The sequence below is a fragment of the Nycticebus coucang genome, chromosome 3, assembly GCF_027406575.1.
Source record: "Nycticebus coucang isolate mNycCou1 chromosome 3, mNycCou1.pri, whole genome shotgun sequence".
In the NCBI taxonomy this organism is placed as follows: domain Eukaryota; kingdom Metazoa; phylum Chordata; class Mammalia; order Primates; family Lorisidae; genus Nycticebus; species Nycticebus coucang.
In genome coordinates, this window is record NC_069782.1 from 61,551,645 (window position 1) to 61,572,349 (window position 20,705).

At 49.3% G+C, this 20,705-nt stretch overlaps 1 protein-coding gene across 6 annotated transcripts; it reads left to right on the plus strand.

Annotated features, from left to right (window-relative positions):
• The first annotated feature begins 461 nt into the window (after positions 1-461).
• SLC25A23 (solute carrier family 25 member 23) lies at positions 462-13,885 on the plus strand. 6 transcript variants are annotated; one of them, XM_053585139.1, is made up of 11 exons: positions 462-872; positions 1,889-2,015; positions 2,617-2,704; positions 3,095-3,206; positions 4,257-4,415; positions 4,500-4,652; positions 4,866-4,973; positions 5,869-6,036; positions 10,830-10,980; positions 11,139-11,262; positions 11,491-11,991. In XM_053585139.1, exons 1-11 carry the CDS (start codon positions 717-719, stop codon positions 11,564-11,566), a joined length of 1,422 nt encoding a protein of 473 aa, XP_053441114.1. In that variant the 5' UTR covers positions 462-716; the 3' UTR covers positions 11,567-11,991. The 6 variants fall into 6 exon arrangements, with proteins under 6 accessions (XP_053441114.1, XP_053441113.1, XP_053441112.1 ...); XM_053585138.1 differs by having other exon boundaries at positions 463-872; positions 11,488-11,991; XM_053585137.1 differs by lacking the exons at positions 11,139-11,262; positions 11,491-11,991 and adding exons at positions 12,000-12,180; positions 12,391-13,885 and having other exon boundaries at positions 465-872.
• The last annotated feature ends 6,820 nt before the right edge of the window (positions 13,886-20,705 follow it).

Here is a 20,705-nt window from a genome sequence, read left to right on the forward strand (position 1 = left end):
GTGCGTTGATTTTCCGTTTCCCGGTTTGAGTGGGACTGAGAAAGGAGGCGCGCGGGCAGTATAAAGGGCTGACGGTTGGGCGGGATCGGGGCGGAGGGGGGGGAGAGGTGGCGTGGAGAACACTGCATCTTGATCTTCTGTTTCTGTGACCGTGTGGGAAATGTGACATGAGCGGGCGGGTGGACAGATGGCGCGCTAGATGGCGCACGTTTGAGGAAAGTGAGAACTTTAGTTCCTGAAGATTAGTAGGGGAGGGAAGTCATATGGAAAGAGATTACGAAACAGTCCTTAACATCTTCCTACTTCACTCCCTTAGGGAAAGGGAAAAAAGACTAGCTGAGGCACGCAGAGGCAAAACTCTGAAACCAGAATTGAGACGATTGAGTTCCCTAGCCCCTCTTCCCCAAAAGAGCTCTGATGTTGTCTAGTCTGTGCAATGCCAGAGAATCCCAGACATCCCTCCCCACGCCCCCAGCTCCTCCTTCGGCCCCTCCCGCCAGTGCTCGGCTGGGGAGGAGAAGTGAGTTCTGGCGCGGGCGGTAACGGCTAGCAGTCACCACCCCTTGCAAGCACCAGAGCCCAGCTAGCAGCGCGGAGGCTGCGGAGCCGGTGGACGCGGAGCTAGCTCTGTGGGGCTCCGGGGGGGAGGGGGGGAGCCGCAAAGCCCCCGCTGAGGCCGTCGCTGCCGGGCCTCCCCTCCCCCCTGGGCCATCGCCATGCGGGGGGGCCCAGGAGACGCTGAGCGGCGACAGCGCTGGGGCCGGCTCTTCGAGGAGCTGGACAGTAACAAGGATGGCCGCGTGGACGTGCACGAGTTGCGCCAGGGACTGGCCAAGCTGGGTGGGGGCGACCCAGACCGCGGCGCCCAACAGGTACACCCACCGGGACCCTCTCCTAGAGAGCCGCGCTGGGGCCCCCGTGCCTGCTTACCCGAGCCCCTGAGTGGGCCTGCTGGATCCGCTGGGGACTACCTGTGGCTGGACTCCAGGACCTGTGTCCATGTTTCCTTCCCACCTGTGTCTGGCCTAACAGGATGGCTCGACAGGGCCACCAAGGCCCCAGGCCTGCAGTTCGGCAGCCAACACCGAACATGGGGGTAGGGGATGTCTGTCTGAGAATAGAGTGGGGTGCCTTCCTGCCCACTGCCTGGGACACGCCCTCCTCTCTGGACAATGCACAGCCCAAGACGTGCCCTGTTCCCACCTCAAAGAGACACGCTTTCCACCCTCCACTGTGTACCCACTACTCTGGCAGCCAGTCGCCCCAGCCTCTGTTTATATTCTCTGCCTTGCCTTTTCCAGGGCCTGGTTCATTGCCCCAGGCTGCTCCAGCCAGGGGACCTAAGCCTGTGTTAGGCCACCCTCAGCTGGGGATGTAACTGTCAAGGAAAGAACTCCCCCACCCACCCACCTTGCAAGTGTTCGTGTCCTATAGCCTCAGATACCCCTAAACCATCTCCACCTCCTCCAGGGCAACTGCCCACTTCCCAAATCGGAATTCCAAGGCCCCACTGTTCAGTTTGGATCTCTCCTGCACCACATTGCTCAGGGATATGGGAGCTCCTGAGATACCATGTGAACATAGGTATTTTTAAGAGACAGCTAGGAGGACAGGATTTAGAGACCAGAACTCAAGGTTACCACTTGCCAGTTCTGTGACCTTGAGTTGATTACTTGACCTCACCCAAAAAGCCTCAGATGGCTCACTAGGAAAACTGGACAATACCTACCCACTTCACAAACTTATCATAGCCTTGGGCATCTTGCAGAAAAGTGAGCTGATTGGGGGGAAGGATTTCATCTTCCTGCTTCCTGAAGGTGCTGAGGGGCTGCTGGCTTCTAAGGCATAGGACTCTTGGAGCTCCCTCTGTCCCCTTCCCCATTGCCAGGGCATCTCTCATGAGGATGAGACTGACCCAGGTGGAGGGCTTGACTTGGAAGAGTTCTCCCAATATCTGCAAGAGCGAGAACAACGCCTGCTGCTTATGTTTCATAGCCTTGACCGGAACAAGGATGGTAAGTCTGGCTGTCTTTAGGGGTAGGGAGATGGGGGAGGGGTCTGGAAATGTCAGTGGGGTTAGAACTGGCAGGATGGGAGGAAGGGGGAGGGCTGCTCTTCCCCAATGACCTCACAGGCTATTTTGGGAGTGTTTCTCACCCCCAGCTAGGTGGTTCAAGGCCCAGCCAACCCAGCCCACCTCCTTTTCCTTTCTGGGGCAGAACCCCTATTATTGCCTTTAGTTTTTTCTCAGGGGCAAAGATTCCCCCATTGTTTTTCTGGATTCTCTAGATAGGGACAGAGACTGCTCCCCATAGCATCTTCTGGGTTTCACATACTGCCTTTCAAGCCCCTGTGACATAAAGACCCCTGTAGTTACCCCTGGATTCATTTCATTCATTCATGAATCAGAGGACCCCCTCCCAAGATTGCCCAATTCTATCTTTCTGATCTCAGTGGGTCGGGGGTTCCCCACAACCCTACCACAAACTTTGCCCTGGGTTTCTGAATCACCTGGCCTTAGTAGACCATCTATCCTATGCTGCCCTGATCCTTGGTCCCGGAGTCCCCTGTGGTCCCTATATATAAACCCTTCCCCACCTTGGGCCCTCTTACCAGGTCATATTGATGTCTCAGAGATCCAGCAGAGTTTCCAAGCTTTGGGCATTTCCATCTCTCTGGAGCAGGCAGAGAAAATTCTGCACAGGTCAGTCTGGAATACCTGGGGTCTGGAATCCCAGGTAACTCAGGACCCTGTGACCCATCAGCCACCTTGAACTTCTGGACCCCAACCCCAAGAAGAATAGAGCTGAGAAGCTGGGGCTTTGGAGTAGACCTAGAGCCCACATGCCCCACTTCTCTGAGCCTCATTTCTCCCCTTTGTAGAATGAAGATAATAATACCACCTTCCTGATAGGGTTAGTGTGAGGAATCAACATGGGGCAACCATGAAATGTTATTAGACCAGTACTTGACATGCAACAAGCCCCACGTACAGAAGCTCACTCTCTCCCCAAGGATGCAAACCCTAGCAGAACCTGCCCCAGGCCCAGGCACTGAGCCTGTCCATTCCCGTTCTCCCTTATCCCACCCCCAGCATGGACCGTGATGGCACAATGACCATCGACTGGCAGGAATGGCGCGACCACTTCCTGTTGCATTCACTGGAAAACGTGGAGGATGTGCTCTATTTCTGGAAGCATTCCACGGTGAGGTGGGGGGTGGCTTTCCCAGCCAGGAGGTTGTGCTCTCTTCCCTGGGAGGTGGGGCTTTGCTCCTGTCTTCCTGGGGTTTGGAAGGGCTGAGCCAGAACTCTAAAAGAAGGAACTGTCAGCAGCCAGGGGACAAGACCTTTTCTTCCTTCACTTAGGGTCAGGGGAATTCAAGACATCTCTGCTATGTGATTGGAGCCCAGCCCTTCGGACTTACTTTGGGGCCTCTGGGGGCAGCTTATAGGGGCTGGGGATGCAGAGAAGAAAGAGTTCACCAGATGGGGCACCAGGCCTCCCAGCTCAACTCACACTGCACCCCTTCTGGTGGGTTCTCTCTGCCTAAATAAAAGATCCTGCTGCTGAACAGAAAAGATGGAAAGCCACTGTCTTTGGAGTATCCCATGGGATCCACTGGACCTGGGGAAAGGGGTTGCTCTAGTTCCCAGGTGGGAATCCACAAGTGATGTGTCAGATAGGAATGATGGCATCTGGAGAGGATCCATCTGTGAGATTGTATGTGGCCCTGAAGAGATCTGGAATTCTTACATAGAAGACCCTTGACTAGGATCCTTCAGTAGGATCTGATTAGCTCTGGAGAGATCTTTAAGTGGCAGTTACTTGAGTCAGATCTTTTGGTGGGATTTGATGGATCCTTGGCAGGATTTGGTGGGTCCTTTGGTGGAATTTGGTGGATAATTTGGTGAGATTTGGTATATCCTTTGGGGGAATTTGATGGGTGCTTTGTTAGGATTTGGTGGGTCCTTTGGCAGGATTTGATGGATAATTTGGTGGGATTTGGTGGGTCCTTTGGTGAGATTTGGTACAGATCTCCAAGAAGGATGTGAGAACATTATAGGGAGACTGCTAGATTGGATCCAAGAGGAATCTGATATGGTACAAGAGGGGTCTCCTGGGCTCTCCAAGCAAGAGTCATTGGCAGACCTTTTGGGAGTCCTGAAGTTCATTGGAGGAGACTCTCCCATTTAGGACTGAGTCACATCGCTTTGTTCCTGCCTGGCATGGCATCTCTACCTCCTATACCCTCAGGTCCTAGATATTGGTGAATGCCTGACTGTGCCAGATGAGTTCTCAAAGCAGGAGAAGCTGACAGGTATGTGGTGGAAGCAACTGGTGGCCGGCGCAGTAGCAGGAGCTGTATCACGGACAGGCACAGCCCCTCTGGACCGACTGAAGGTCTTCATGCAGGTGAGGGGCCCTGGAGAGACACTCCCCTCTCCCAGTCCTGGGACCCTAGAGGAGACCTCTAAGTCACCTTATCTCCCCATTCAGGTCCATGCTTCTAAGACCAACCGGCTGAATGTCCTGGGGGGCCTTCAGAGCATGATCCGAGAAGGCGGTATTTGCTCCCTGTGGCGTGGCAATGGTATTAATGTGCTCAAGATCGCACCTGAGTCAGCTATCAAGTTCATGGCCTATGAACAGGTGAGAGCAGATGTGGAGAGGCATGTGCTTAGCTAGGGATAGCCTGGGCTAGATGTGAAGACTTATGGGATGAACACAGGTTCCCAGGAGTGAGCATCAGCCCCTCTGTGTGATGTCCCAGCAGTCCAGTTCTGTGGAAGCCAGGAGAACAATGGAGTACAAGGAAGGCTCAATCCCTATTGTCCTATCCATCCCTATGTCTCCTACCCTCAGATCAAGCGGGCTATCCTGGGGCATCAGGAGACGCTGCATGTACAGGAACGCTTTGTGGCTGGCTCCCTGGCTGGTGCCACAGCCCAAACCATCATTTACCCCATGGAGGTAAGAAGAAGGGACCCCGGCAGAGGACCCACTACAAGGTAGTGAGCCCGCCATGCCCATTTCATGCTGCATTTCATAATATGCACTAAGATTGTACCATACCCTCTCTCTGGTTCAAACTGGAGTTCATTAGAGCAGGACAGCAGTGTTGGTTGTCACTGTTGGCATGGTCATTATGGGAACCAGCAATTTATGAATATGTCACTTCTGAGGATAGGATGCTTGTTGCCAGGGGTATCATTTCTAGGTGTCTACCTGTTTTTAGAGAAATGATTTCAGGTTTCAGGTTGTACAGTGTTATCATTAGGATTCTGAAAGTGACAGAAAATTTAAATTATATAAATGAAGTCTAGAGATGAGCAGTGGTAGTTTCATGGGCTTAGGGAAGTTTCATGGGCTTTGTTCTGTTTATCTTCTTGTTCCAACACTTCATGGACCAACAAAGCTGCTTGTGCTCTGCTCATCACATCCCACATTCCAGCCAAGCAGGAAGAAGCAACAAGGGGGGAAACACCTCCCTGCCTCTAAGGATGCTTTCTGAACCTCACACATACCTCTTTCTTCTCCTGCTTCACTGGCTAGGACTTAGTGACATAGCCACACGCTTAAGCAATTTAGGAAATGCAGTCTTTATTTCTAGTGGCAGTGTGATTCCTGAAAGTTGCAGTTTCTGTTATTAAGGAAAAAGGCAATAAGATAATGGGTCACAGTGTTATCTGCCACATGCCGCTAGATATACAGATTTGGAATTAGCATTAAGATTCTAGGTAAGTTTTTGTTAATTCATTTATTCTCAAGGCATCTGCTTCTAGGAGTAGCCATTTCTAGATAACTTCATTCCTGGATGTAGTGATTTTGGGGGCAGCTTTTCCGGGGATAACCAGGTCCTCCCCAGGTGCTGAAGACACGGCTGACTCTGCGCCGGACAGGCCAGTACAAGGGACTGCTGGACTGCGCCAGACGGATCCTGGAGCGAGAAGGGCCACGTGCCTTCTACCGCGGCTACCTGCCCAATGTACTGGGCATCATTCCCTACGCGGGCATCGACCTGGCTGTCTATGAGGTCTGTGGGGAACCCACCCCACCTTTCCTTCTCCCCTCTGGTATTTTCCCACAGGATACCCTTTCCCCTGGGGCTGCCTCAGTTGACCTCTTGTAGCTAGAAAAAGACAGTGATAGCATGAGGAACACCTGGGGCTTTGGACTTCTGGGGAATCCCTCTGAGGATTGCACTCTTCCACCTCTCCACTTCCTGCAGTGAGAACCTTTGATTTGCAGTTTAGCCTTCCCAGATCATCTGAAAGCTAGGGACCCCTCTAGCTCACAGAACCATGAAAGCAGGCAAAGATAAGCCTCAAAGATGTACAGCTTCCCCAAAGCATGTATCTGACCCAGCCTCTATCTCCAAGCCAGTGTCTTCTTCAGGGCCTACCATTTGAGCACCCCTGACCCCCCAGCTAGTATCTTGGAGCCTTTATCGACACAGGCAGGAGCAGGGAGTTTTGCTCTTGCTAACCAGGGCCTTCATCTGTTGCTTTTCCCTTTTCCTGGTGGGATCATCAGATCCACCCCTGCCACTCCTCATCAGCACAACCCAAGATGTCCCCAGGAGTTCCCTCAAAAATCTTTGTATCTAAGACATGTCCATGAAGGGTCAACTTCATGGACATGCAAGCTATGAAGTCCCTCAGAAGGGCCCTGTGCTTGGTTTTTTGTTTGTTTGGAGACAGGGTCTCACTATGTCACCCAGGCTGTAGTATAATGGCATCATTATAGCTCACAGCAGCCTCAAACTTTTAGACTCAAGTAATCCTCCAGCCTCAGCCTCCCAAAGTACAGGGATTACAGGCATGAGCCACCATGCCTAACCCCATGTTTGTTTTCATGCTCTGCTGCTGCTATCTTGAAATTCTTAATAATTTTTGAACAAGGGACCCTCCATTTTTATTTTGTACTAGATTCTGTAAATCATGTAGCTGGTCCTGTTCTAAAATACTCTGTACCAGCCATTCATCCTTGTCCTCTCCAGAACCTGGCACCCAGACAACCAAATGAAACAAGGCCATTGCTCATCCATTCATTTGTTTCTTCACCTGTTCATTCACTCATGTGCTTAGCTATTATTTACTAAGCATCTACTATGCACTGGGCACTGGGCACTAGCTGATTGTTACAGGTGTGATGATAAATGAGGCCAACATGCTCCCTGTCCTCCAAGAGTGCCCACTCCAAAAACAAGGCAGGGAGTCAGTCAGCAAATAAGATAGTTTCCTGGCTTGGGCAGCGCCTGTGGCTCAGTCGGTAGGGCGCCGGCCCCATATACCGAGGGTGGCGGGTTCAAGCCCGGCCCCGGCCAAACTGCAACCAAAAAATGGCCGGGCGTTGTGGCAGGCGCCTGTAGTCCCAGCTACTTGGGAGGCTGAGGCAGGAGAATCGCTTAAGCCCAGGAGTTGGAGGTTGCTGTGAGCTGTGTGAGGCCAGGGCACTCTACCAAGGGCCATAAAGTGAGACTCTGTCTCTACAAAAAAAAGAAAAAAAAAAAAAGATAGTTTCCTGGCTCAGTGCCTGTAGGGTGCCGGCCACATACACAGGGACCGGCGAATTCAAACCTAGCCAGGGCCTGCCAAACAACGACAACTACAACAACAACAAAAAAAATAGCCGGGCATTGTGGCGAACACCTATAGTCCCAGCTACTTGGGAGGCTAAGGCAAGAGAATCACTTAAGCCCAAGAGTTTGAGGTTGCTGTGAGCTGTGATACCATAGCACTCTACCAAGGGTAACATAGTAAAATTCTGTCTCAAAAAAGAAAAAGATAGTTTCCACTCTGGATAAGTTCCCAAAAGATAATCAAATGGGATTTGTAATGGAAAGTAACAGTGGACAGGAGGGGAGTTTTAGCCATGAGAAGAAGGCTACTAAAATTACAAAGGCAATAAAGGTGAACATTTACCTTTTTTTTTTTTTTTTTGGCCAGGGCTGGGTTTGAACCTGCTACCTCTGGCATATGGAGCCAGCACCTTACTCCTTTGAGCCACAGGTGCCACCCACATTTACCTTTTTTTTACCCAGGCTATGCTTAGGCTAGGCATTACTAATCCATCACAGTACTGAATTCTTTTTTTTTTTTTGTAGAGACAGAGTCTCACTGTACTGCCCTCGGGTAGAGTGTCGTGGCGTCACACGGCTTACAGCAACCTCTAACTCCTGGGCTTACGCGATTCTCTTGCCTCAGCCTCCTGAGCATCTGGGACTACAGGCGCGCGCCACAACACCCAGCTATTTTTGTTGTTGCAGTTTGGCCGGGGCTGGGTTTGAACCCACCACCCTCGGCATATGGGGCCTGCGCCCTACTCACTGAGCTACAGGCGCCGCCCCTGAATTCTTAATATAGTTCCCAGTTCCAGGCAGTTATTACCAATGGATTAGAACTGATGTAGGAAATAAAAGCTATAAGTTACCCCAGCCACAAGGCATAAAAAAAAAGAAGTCAATTCTTACAAAAGTTTTGGCGGAAGACTTCAGAAGGATTAGCCACCCTAAAGATTCCAAGTGTAGTCTGGTTACTCCCAGCTACTCAGAAAGCTAAGGCAGGAGGATCCCTTGAACCCAAGAGTTTAAGGTTGCTGTGAGCAAAGCTGATGTTCTGGCCACTCTACCCTGGGTAACAGAGTAAGACTCTGTCTCAAAAAAAAGTGCACAGTTCTAGATTCAGATGTGGTTTTGAATATTGATTCTCACCTTCATTTTGTAGTTTTGGGCAAATAACTTACTCCACCACCACCCTCAGTTTCTTATCTATAAAAGGAGATAATAAAAGTACTTGTCTTAATTTGAAAGATCTTCCAAAAGCAGACCCTGAGATGCACTTATGAGAGCGAGTGGTTTATTTGGAAGGTAGTGAGATAAGGCAGGCAACCAGTAAAGGGCGTGTGTATTCATTTCCTGGGGCTGCTATAACTGGCTTAAAACAACAGGAATGCATCATCTCATCTCTGGAGTCCAGAAGTCCAAACTCAAGGTATCAGCAGAGCCACACTCCCTCTGAAACCTGCAGGGGAGGATTCTTTTTTGCCTCCTGGCTCCTGGTGGTCACCAACAATCCTTGGCATCCTTTAGGCTTGTAGAGCATCACTCTGCTCTCTGCCTGTTATCACCTGGCTGTCTTTACATGTGTATGTCTCTGTCTCTGTGTCTCTTTTCCTTTTATTATAAGGACACCAGTTGTATTGGATTAAGGACCCATGTCCCTACCTTAACAAATTATATCTAGGAAGATCATATTTCCAAGAAGGTCACATTTTAAGGTGCTGGGAGTTAGGGCATCAACATCTCTTTTGCATAGGGGCGGCACCTGTGGCTCAAGGAGTAGGGTGTCAGCCCCATATACCGGAGGTGGTGGGTTTAAACCCAGCCCCGGCCAAAAACTGCAAAAAAAAACTCTTTTGCAGGGGGATACAGTTCAACCCATTTATACCCCAGTATATTATCAAGCAAATTACTGCTACGGGCAGATGGAGCTCAGTCTCACTGGAAACCTCTGGGAGGCAGCATAGGACATTCCCTGCCAGAGGAGTGAGGGAGCTGAAGTATTGATAAACCAAGTCAGTCATCTGAAGCTTGCTTCTGGAGATTACAATTCCCCATCTCTTCTCACCTGTTCCTAAGCAGTCAGCACAGCCTGGCTTTGATCCAGAGGGGCACAGTTGGAAGTCAGCAGATTTGAAGTAAATGATGAGGGTGGAGCACTAGACACTTAGCTTGGACAGTATTATTTGTCTCCCAGAGATGCTGTAACAAATGACCATGAATGTACTGGCTTAAAACAACACAATGGGCTGGGCACTGCAGCTCTCACCTGTAATCCCAGCACTCTGGGAGGCAAGGCAGGAGGATCACTTAAACTCAGGAGTTCAAGACCAGCCTGAGCAAGAGCAAGACCCTGTCTCTAAAAAGTAGAAAAATTAGCGGGACATTGTGGCAGGTGCCTATAGTCCTGCTACTCAGAAGGCTGAGGCAAGAGGATCACTTGATCCCAGGAGTTTGAGGTTGCTGTGAGCTATGATGCCATGGCCCTCTACCCAGGGCAACAGAGTAAGACTCTATCTAAAAAAAAAAAAAAAAATTTACAGTGTATTATCTCACAGTTCTGGAGATCAAAAATGCAAAATGCTCTTCCTGGGCTTTATAAAATCAAGATGTTGGCAGGGTCATGTTCCTTCCAAGGGGAATCTGTTTCTTTGCCTTGGAAGCATGTCTGGGGGCTGCCTGTGTTCTCAGCTCATGGTGCCTTACTGTGTGCTTAAAGCCCGCAGCACAGACTCCCAACCCTCCTTTCTTCCCTCCCTCTCTCTTCCCCGTGCTTCTGTTTTTACATCCACTGTCTACTCTTCTGACTCTTATAAGGGCCTATGATGACTTTGGGCCACCCAGTTAGTCTCCCCATGTCAAGGTCCTTAACTGAGTACTATCTGCAAAGTCCTTTGTGCCATGCCAGATGACATACGCTGAGGTTCAAGGGTCATTATTCTACAGAAAGTCACAGTGAGCACTGAGTGAGAGCACGCAGGTAAAGAGTTTGCACAGCCCCTGGGAGTTACGAAGAGCTTGGCTAGTACCAAATGCCATGGGGTCAGAGACAGCTATCAGGGTCCTCTCTGAGTCAAATCCTCTTCCCTCCTGGTGCAGTAGCCATCTGGCTCAGCCCTGGATAGATAGGAGGGGTAAGTGAGGGGCATTTTGGCCTTACCTGCCTGCAGCCCTGGAACCTCCCAGCATCATTGTGGGTAATCCCCCAGCTGTCAAGCCAGGGTCCTGGTATCCCCCAAACCACCCTACTCCCTTCTCCACTCCAGACCCTGAAGAATTGGTGGCTCCAGCAATACAGCCACGACTCGGCAGACCCAGGCATCCTCGTGCTCCTGGCCTGTGGCACCATCTCCAGCACCTGCGGCCAGATAGCCAGTTATCCCCTGGCACTGGTGCGGACCCGCATGCAGGCCCAAGGTGAGGCCTGGGTGGGAGGATGGGACAAGTAAGGTCTCACCACATGGGTCCCACCATCTCTTCCCCAGCTCCTACTAGGCAGAGCCCTGCGCTGAGACCCTGCAGGGTTTAGATAGCCTGTGTTGGTCTCAGTTACCTATTTTGTGACATTGGAGCAGGCATCCATCATCCTTATGGAGCTGCAGATGAGCCAGGAGGACAGACACAGCAAGCACTGGGAGAGCTTCCTGGCAGTCTTAGCTGGGAGGCCACTTTTGGCAAACGTCTAGCATTTCTAGGCTGGTAATTAGCTCTAATTTGCAAATCTGAGTTATAGTGAATGGGAGGTTAGGAACAGGGGTAAGGAAAGTCAGGGCCCAATCAGTTATTGTTTTTGTCTGTATTTTTCTTTTATGGGTTCTTCTCCCCTATTGCCTCCATCCCCTAGTGCTCCCACCATCCCTGAAACTGTTTTGAAATTTTCCTTGGTAATTTTAGTGTTTGCAGAGTTTTTCTTGTGATTTTCAGTAGGGATGTGTCAGCGCACAAGACAGACGTGGTCCCCACAGTCATAAGCTCCCAGGCTGAAGAGGAAGAATGGTGCTAAATAAATCATTCCACAATTAAGTATTGAGTTAGGGTTGAATGAAGGGGAGAAGGAAGATTTAGACCAGCTTAGAATGGGATAGCAAAGAGGGCTCCTCTGAAGAGCTGGCTTTGGAATAGAGGTTAGAAGGATGCAGAGGAGCTAGCTGGAAATAGGGGTGTGGAATTCCAAGAAGAGGCCCTGTCTACCCTTTCTGCTACACACACTCACACGCACACATTTCTAGCTCCATTTCTAATAGTCCTCGAACTTGGGCCTTCAAGATTGGGGTGAAAAGGTGAGCAACCAGTTCCAAGACCAATAGAAGTCCTAACTCTGAGGTCCCATTGTTAGTCTAACCCTCTTCCTTTCTGCTGCAATGGGCATTGGCCTGGCCTGGGAGGGGAAGTGAGAGGGGAACTTTAGCCTTACCTGGTCCCCCACCCCCTCCCAGCGTCCATCGAGGGTGGCCCCCAGCCGTCCATGCTGGGCCTGCTCCGTCACATCCTGTCCCAGGAGGGCATGCGAGGCCTCTACCGGGGCATTGCCCCCAACTTCATGAAGGTCATTCCTGCTGTGAGCATCTCCTATGTGGTCTACGAGAATATGAAGCAGGCCTTGGGGGTCTCATCCAGGTGAGGGACCCGAAGCCTGGCCCCTGCCCCATGATCTCTCACCGAATCATGATGTTCCCCACACCTTGGCTTGTTGCCCAACTATTGGACCCCCACACTTTATCCCACCATGACCCCAACTGTGGATCCTACACTTCAGCTACTTGAGTCTAATACCCTAACCACAAGATCCTAGGTTACTCACACCCCACCCCTCAACCTATCCCCTAGATCACTGGATCCTGCATCTCCACATCCCAAACATCAACCCACATTTCCCTGTCCCACCCGCTGCATCCTTGGCCTCCATGTCATAACTACTGGATCCCACTTAGGTCAGTGAATGGATCCCAATATCCCAACCACAGGAGTACCTGTCACCCTCACCCACACCTCAACACTCAGATCTGATCCCTCAGGCACCAGATCCAATGTCTTCATGCAGCACTGGATCCCAGATCCCCCAATCCCAGGTCTCCATGCCTTGAGTCCTGGATCTCCAAGCTCAACCACTGGATTTGGATGTCAAGAAACCTCAGCCACAGGATCCTAACAGTGCTAGATCCTGGGGCCCCATCACTGGATCCCGGATCCCCTCACCCCAACTATTGGATTCCTGAATTATTTTTGCCTCAATACTGCGCCCCAGATCCTTCTGCTCTGACTGCTGGATCCCTACACTTGGAGCACTACACCGTCATTCCCAATCACTGGATCCCAGGTTCCCACGTCCCAACGTCCCGGATTCTGGCTCCTAAAACAAATGAGGGAGCCCAGCAGCACAGCAAGTGCATCCTGGCAACTGTAGCTGCTGGATTCTGATTCTAGATCCCAGATTCCCTCACCCCTTTGCATTGGATGCTGAAACCTCACGTGCAGAAAACAGACCCTGGTGCTACCAGGCATGGGGCTTCAAGACCTCAATTCCTGGTTTCTGATCCGAACACACCAGGCACTGGGTTCCAATGCTCAAACCCCAAGTCTATATCCCAGTAGCCCAGTCACAGCATCCTGGGTACCACGTACCCTCATTCCAGACACACACAGCTCCCCCAGTGATGGGAGATCACCTGGTCGAGTAACCTCAAAGGAAGCCTAGAACCCACCTGTCCCCTCCACCCCCAGCTCCAGAACAACTACAAGATTTCTCCCAAGTCCTGATAAGGCTCATCACCAGGCAACAGGGGAGAAATGTCTCTCCCACATTTCCCATAATGGGTGCTGGATACTGGCCCCCCATATCCTGGCCCTGTGGGGACCTGTTCCCACCCCCACACCCTATGTGTCTTCCACCATCTTCCCTCTTTATTGACTAATAACCACAAGAGCCCAAGTCTGGAAGGTCCAGTCACTCTTGGGGGCTTCATACATTAGAAGCCAGGAGTAAATCTACATAGCCTACCCTTCACTAAACCCAAGCATCCAATTATGCAAAAACAAGTCAAGTCCCCAAACTCATTCCAGATCTATTTTTCTAGCAGAGAGAGGAGCAGAGCCTCCCTTCTGCTCCAGCCCAAGCTCACCGTCCCTCACCCCCATACATTCTGCACTTTATCACTGGATTCTGAGCTTAGAATAATTGGGGGGCCCGCTAAGGGAAAGAGAGCCCTGGATGTTGTGGGGCTGGAGAACTCCCCATGGCTTCCACCTCTACCATGCCCCACTGCCCTGCCTGTTTGTGTTATTTCAAAGGAAGATAACAAAAGGAATAAATTGTCTAAGCTCCTTTACTGTGGTTTTACTGAAAAGGGGTGGGTGGACATGGGACCTCCACTAACTGCCCCCAGGGAGGGGATATGGGACAGTTTCTCATCACAAGCAGGTCTAAGAACCAGGAAGTGATTCTCTTTCAACCTCAGTTTTCACCTCTAAGAGAAGGGAAAGTCTATATGACCCCTTCTAGTTTTCTGTATTGTTTTTCTTTTCTTTTCTTTTTTTTTTTTTTTTTTTTGATGAGTCTCACTGTGTCTCCCTCAGTAGAGTGCTGTAGTGTCACAGCTCACAGCAACCTCAAACTCTTGGGCTTAAGCCAGTAGTTCTCAACCTTCCTAATGCCCTGGCCCTTTAATACAGTTCCTGTGGGTCATGACCCACAGGTTGAGAACCGCTGGCTTACGCGATTCTCTTGCCTCAGCCTCCCAAGTAGCTGGGACTACAGACGCCCACCACAACACCCGGAAATTTTTTTGGTTGCAGTTGTTATTGCTTAACATGCCCAGGCCAGGCTTGAACCCGCCAGCCTCGGTGTATGTGGCTGGTGCCCTACTCACTGAACTACAGGGATGGAACCTGTATTTTCTTCTTGTTATATGAGTGTATTGGCTGCCATTACAAATCGCCACAAACTGGATACAACAAAATTATTATAAGTTCTCTTATCATATATATGTCATAAAATTTACCATTTTAACCATTCTTTTAAATTTACTATATATTTTTTTGAGACAGAGCCTCAAGCTGTCGCCCTGGGTAGAGTGCCCTGGCATCACAGCTCACAGCAACCTCCAACTCCTGGACTCAAGCGATTCTCCTGCCTCAGCCTCTCGAGTAGCTGGGACTACAGGTGCCTGCCACAACGCCCGGCTATTTTTTGGTTGCAGCCGTCATTGTTGTTTGGCGGGCCCAGGCTGGATTCAAACCCGCCAGCTCAGGTGTATGTAGCTGGCGCCTTAGCCACTTGAGCCACAGGCACCGAACCTAAATTTACTATTTTTTTAGGTCAGACACAGTGGCTCACACCAGTATTCTTAGCACTCTGGGAGGCCAAGGCAGGAGGATCACTTGAGCTCAGAAGTTCAAGGCCAGCCTGAGCAAAAGCAAGACCCCTCTCTCTACTAAAAATAGAAACAGATCAGCAGGGCTGTGGTGACAGGTGAATGTAGTCCCAGCTACTCAGGAGGTTGACGCAGGATGATATCTTGAGCCCAAGAGTTTGAAGTTGCTGTAAGCTAGGATGACTCCACAGCACTCTAGCCTGGGCAACAGAATAAGACTGTCTCAAATGGTATGTGTGTGTGTGTCACACACAAATTTTGTTTTTTTAGAGACAGGGTGGGGTGTCACTGTGTAACCCAGGCCGATCTCAGACTCCTGGTTTCAAGTGATCCTCTACCTCACTCCCAAAGTGCTGTGATTATAGGCATGAGCCACTACACCCAGTTCATTTTTTTTTTTTTTGAGACACGGCCTCAAGCTGTCGCCCTGAGTAGAGTACCATGGCATCACAGCTCACAGCAACCTTCAACTGCTGGGCTCAAGTGATTCTCTTGCCTCAGCCTCCCAAGTAGCTATGACTACAAGAGCCCACCACAACGCCCGGCTATTTTTTGGTTGTAGTTGTCATTGTTGTTTGGCAGGCCTGGACTGGATTCGAACCAGTCAGCTCTGGTGTGTGTGGCTGGAAGCTTAGCCGCTTGAGCTATAGGTGTTGAGCCACACACCCAGTTTATTTTAACTTTTTGAGATAGTTCTCATTCTGTTGTCCCTGGCTAGCGTGTCATGGCATCATAGCTCCCAGCAACCTCAAACTCCTGGGTTCAAAAATCCTTGTGTCTCAGTCTCCCAAGTAGTTGCAACTACAGGCACCCACCACAAGTTAATTTTTCTATTTTTGGTAGAAATGAGGTCTCACTCTTGCTCAGGCTGGTCTTGAAGTCCTGAGCTCTAGCAATCATTCTGCCTCAGACTCTCAGAGTGCTGGGATTAAAGATGTGATGAGCCACCTCACCCAGATCATTGTAACCATTTCTTTTTTTTTTTTTTTGAGACAGTCTCAAGCTGTCACTCTGGGTAGAGTGCTGTGGCATCACTGCTCACAGCAACCTCAAACTCTTGGGCTTAAGCAATTCTCTTGCCTCAGCCTCCCAAGTAGCTGAGATTACTGACTCCTGCCACAATGCCCGGCTATTTTTTGGTTGTAGTTGTCATTGTTGTTTAGCAGGCCCAACTCTGGTGTATGTGGCTGGCACTTTAGCCACTTGAGGTACAGGTGCTGTACCTCAGTCTCTCTGTGGCACCCTTGATAGAGTGCTGTGACATCACAGCTCACAGCAACCTCAAACTCTTGGGCTAAGTGATTCTCTTGCCTCAGCCTCCCAAGTAGCTGGGACTACAGGCATCCTCCACAATGCCCAGCTATTTTTTAGTTGTTGTTGCTGTTGTAGTTGTCATAATTGTCTGGCAGGCTCGAGCCAAGTTCAAACCCACCAGCCCCAGTGTATGTGTCTGGCGCCCTCACTGCTGAGCTATAGGTGCCAAGCCCATTGTAACCATTTTTAAGTGCACAGTTCTGTGCTGTCAAGAACATTCACATCATCATGCAGTAACTTCCCTTTCTCCCTTCCCTTCCTCCAGCCCCTGGCAACCTCCATTCTACTTTCTGTATCTGTGACTCTGAGTACCTCATATAAATGGAATCCATACAGTATTTGTCATTTTGTGTCTAGTTTATTTCACTTAGCAAAATGTCTTCAACGTTCATCCATGTCAGTAGAAAGCATGGCTACTTTTGTGGCTGAGTCCTATCCACAGTATGAATGGACCTCACTTTGTCTATCTGTTCATTGGTCAGTGGACACATGCATTGCTTTCACCTTTTGGCTGCTGTGAATAAAAGCAACAAAAATGTATCCTCTTATGGTTCTGGAGGCTAGATGTCTGATATCGAATTGTCAGCAGGGCCACACTGACGAGTTTAGTTTCCTCACCTTTCTGGCTTCTGGGGGTTGCTGGCAATGCTAGGTGTTACTTGGTTTATAGACCCATCACTCCATTTTCTGCTGTCTTCACATGGCATCCCCTTTGTATGTGCCTGTGCCTCTGGGTCCAAATTTCCATTTTAACCTGATTGTATCTGCAAAGTACCTATTTCCAAATAAGGCCACATTCACAAGTCCTAAGAGTTAGAACTAGAACACACATTTATGGGAGATAAATTTCACCCCACAAGAAGTGATTCAAATTCATTGTAGAAAAAATAGAAAATTCAGAATATTTATTAGAGAAATAGTTAGATATGATATAAATATATGTGTAAGTCTCAAAGCCCCTAGATAACCACTGTGAAGCTATTAATTTATAATCTTCCAAACTTTGCCCTATGTGGACTGTAGTAGTCACTCTCCAAGGTATTCCCCAATGATTCCTGCCTCTTAGTATTCACATTCTTGTGAAGTCCTCTCTCTCATTGTACCAGGGTGGATCTCTTTGACTAAGAGAATACAGAAGTGACAGTATGTTACATCCAAGATTAGGCTATAAAGGCATTGCAGCTAATATGTTTTTTTTTTTTTTGTAGAGACAGAGTTTCACTTTATGGCCCTCGGTAGAGTGCCATGGCATCACACAGCTCACAGTAATCTCCAACTCCTGGGCTTAAGCAATTCTCTTGCCTCAGCCTCCCAATAGCTGGGACTACAGGCGTCCACCACAGTACCCGGCTATTTTTTTGTTGCAGTTCGGCCAGGGCCGGGTTTGAACCCGCCACCCTTGGCATATGGGGCCGGAGCCTTACCGACTGAGCCACAGGTGCCGCCCTGCAGCTAATATGTTAAGACATCTCTCTTTCTCTCTCTCTCCCTCTCTTTCCCACCCTCTTTGCCAGCTGTCATGTCCTCAGTCCTAAGTGACCTTATGGATCAAGCTGTCCTGGCCAGCCCTACAAGAGACCCTGGGGAGCACAACCATTTCAGATCCTTCCACCCAAACAATGGGATCTCAGTACCTGAATCCTGGAATCACAGACCCTTATACTTCAAACACAGGATCACAAGAACACCCAGCTAAGATGCCCCTGAAGTCCTAACCTACAGAACCCAGGAGAGATGATGACTGTTTTTCTGTTCTGAGACAATCTTACTCTGTTGCCCTAGGTAGAGTGCCGTAGTGTCATACCTCATAGCAACCTCAAACTCCTGGGTTCAAGCAATTCTCCTGTATCAACCTCTGTAGTAGCTAGGACTATAGGTGCCCACCACACACCTGGCTAGTTTTTTCTATTTCTATTAGAGATGGGATCTCAATCTTGGTCTCAAACTCCTAAGTTCAAGCAATCCACCCGCCTCTGCCTCCCAGAATGCTAGGATTATAGGTGAGGCATGGCACCCAGCCAATATTTTTGTTTTAAGCTGTTAAGGTTTTGTTTTTCTTGGGGAAGGTGTAATTTGTTACACAGCAATAGCTAGCTAATACGTACACACATACAAAGATTTTATTTTTCATGCACTCATAAAAGGGATCAAACCTTGATAACTATTTTGTATTTTTACTTTCTCTAAATTATATCCTTGTAGTATAACCTCTGACAGACTGCTTTTCTCTTTTTCTCTTTCTCATTTTCTTTTGGTTTGGGGGGGGTGTTTTTTGAAACAGAGTCTAGTCTCAATCTATCATGCAGGCTACAGTGGCCAAGGCTTCAGCCTAGGTCACAGCATTTTCTACCTCCTGGGCTCAAGTGATCCTCTTGCCTCAGCTTCCCAAGGAGCTGGAACTATAGACACCCACCACAATGCCCAGCTAATCTTTCTATTTTGAGTAGAGATGGGGTCTCACATCTCACTCTTGCTCAGGTTGGTCTCAAACTTCTGAGCTCAAACATCCTTCCACCTCAGCCTCCTAAAAGTGCTAGGATTACAGACGTGAGCCACCACACTGGGCTTGCTTTTCTCTTTCTGAGCCTAAGTTTCCCTACTTACAATATCAGGGATATTTCAAATGATATCCTTAAGGCACAAAGAACTTATACTTAGTGAGCAAGTAATATGTACCCTCGCCTGTGACAAGCCTTTTAACATATTCTCTCATTTGTTTATTCATCATTTACTTATTGAACACTTAGCTATGTTCTAGACCCAGTTCTGGACATGGGATACAGAAGTGAATGAAACACACAAAAATCTCTGCCTTCATAAACTTTACATTCTAGTAGGGAGAAAGCAACAATAAATAACATGACCAACTATATAGCAGTGTAGAAAGCAAACATGGAAAGAAAAAGGGAGAGAGGGTACCGAATATGGCAGGGCAGAGTTTAGATTTAAGTAGGGTAGTCTAGGAAGGCCTCATGAAAATGACAATGGAATATAAAGATTAACTCAAGCGGCTAAGGCACCAGCCACATACACTCGAGCTGGCGGGTTCGAATCTAGCCTGGGCCCGCAAACAACAATGACAACTATAACCAAAAAATGGCCAAGCGTGTGGTGGGTGCCTGTAGCCCCAGCTACTTGGGAGGCTGAGGCAAGAGGATCACTTGAGTCCAAGAGTTTGAGGTTGCTGTGAGCAGTGATGCCATGGCACTCTACCCACGATGACAGCTTGAGACTCTATCTCAGAGGAAAAAAAAAAAAGATTTAAATATGGTAAGGAAGGGAGCTGTAGAATGTCTAGGAGAAGAATATTCTGGGCAGCAGGCACAGCCCATGCAAAGGGCCTGGGGCAAGACCAAGCCTGGCATAGCAAGGAGGCCCATGTGGCTGGAGCAGAGTGAGAACGGGGAAAGAGGGAGGGTGGGGTAGGGACAGGGCAGGTCATGCAGGGTCTTGTGGGTCCCAGGGAGGACTTGGGCTTTGACTCCCAAGGAAGATGGGAGCCAGGAAGGGCTGTGGAGAGAGAAGGAATGGATCCTGACTCAGGTGATCACAGGTGCCTTCAATATGGGAAGAACGGCCCTTTGATAGGGGAGGACAAGAGCCAGGGACCAGGGCTGTGAGGACCAGGGGAACAAAGATAGTGCAGATGAGGCTGGGGGGCCTCACATGGACATGGGAAGAAGCAGCCAGAGTCTGGATATATTTTGAAGGTTAAGCCAACAGGATTTGATGATTAAATGTGGGCAAGAAAGAAAAAGAGAAGTTAAAAGCCAGACATGGTGACTTATCCTAACACTTTGGGAGGCTAAGGAGGGTGGATTGCCTGAGCTCAGGAGTTAGAAACCAGCCTGAGCAACAGCAAGACCCCATCTTTACTAAAAATAGAAAAACTAGCCAGGCATTGTGGTGGACGCCTGTAGTCTCAGCTACTTGAGAGGCTGAGGCAAGAGAATCACTTGAGCCCAGGAGTTTGAGGTTGCTATGAGCTAGGATGATGCCATAGCACTCCACGCAGGTGACAGAGTGAAGCTCTGTCTCAAAAAAAAAAAGAGTTAAGGATGAAGTTGAATACTTTGACCTGAACAACTTGAATGATGGACATCCCCTCAACTAAGGCTGTCATTGAATTCTGTTGACAATACTATGGAGTTTATTGTTAATTTCCAGATAAGAAAACTGAAGCTCCAAGAAGGAAAGTGGGAACCCCAAGGTCACAGAGCAAGAAGTATTCAAGATGGGATTCAAAGCTCGGCACCTGTAGCTTAGTGAGGAAGGCGCTAGCCACATATACCAAGGCTGGTGAATTCAAGCCCAGCCTGGGCCTGCTAAACAACAGTGACAACTGCAACCAAAAAATAGCCAGGCAATGTGGCAGGCACCTGTAGTCCCAGTTACTTGGGAGGCTGAGGCAAGAGAATCGCTTAAGCCCAACTAGTTTGAGATTGCCGTGAGCTGTGA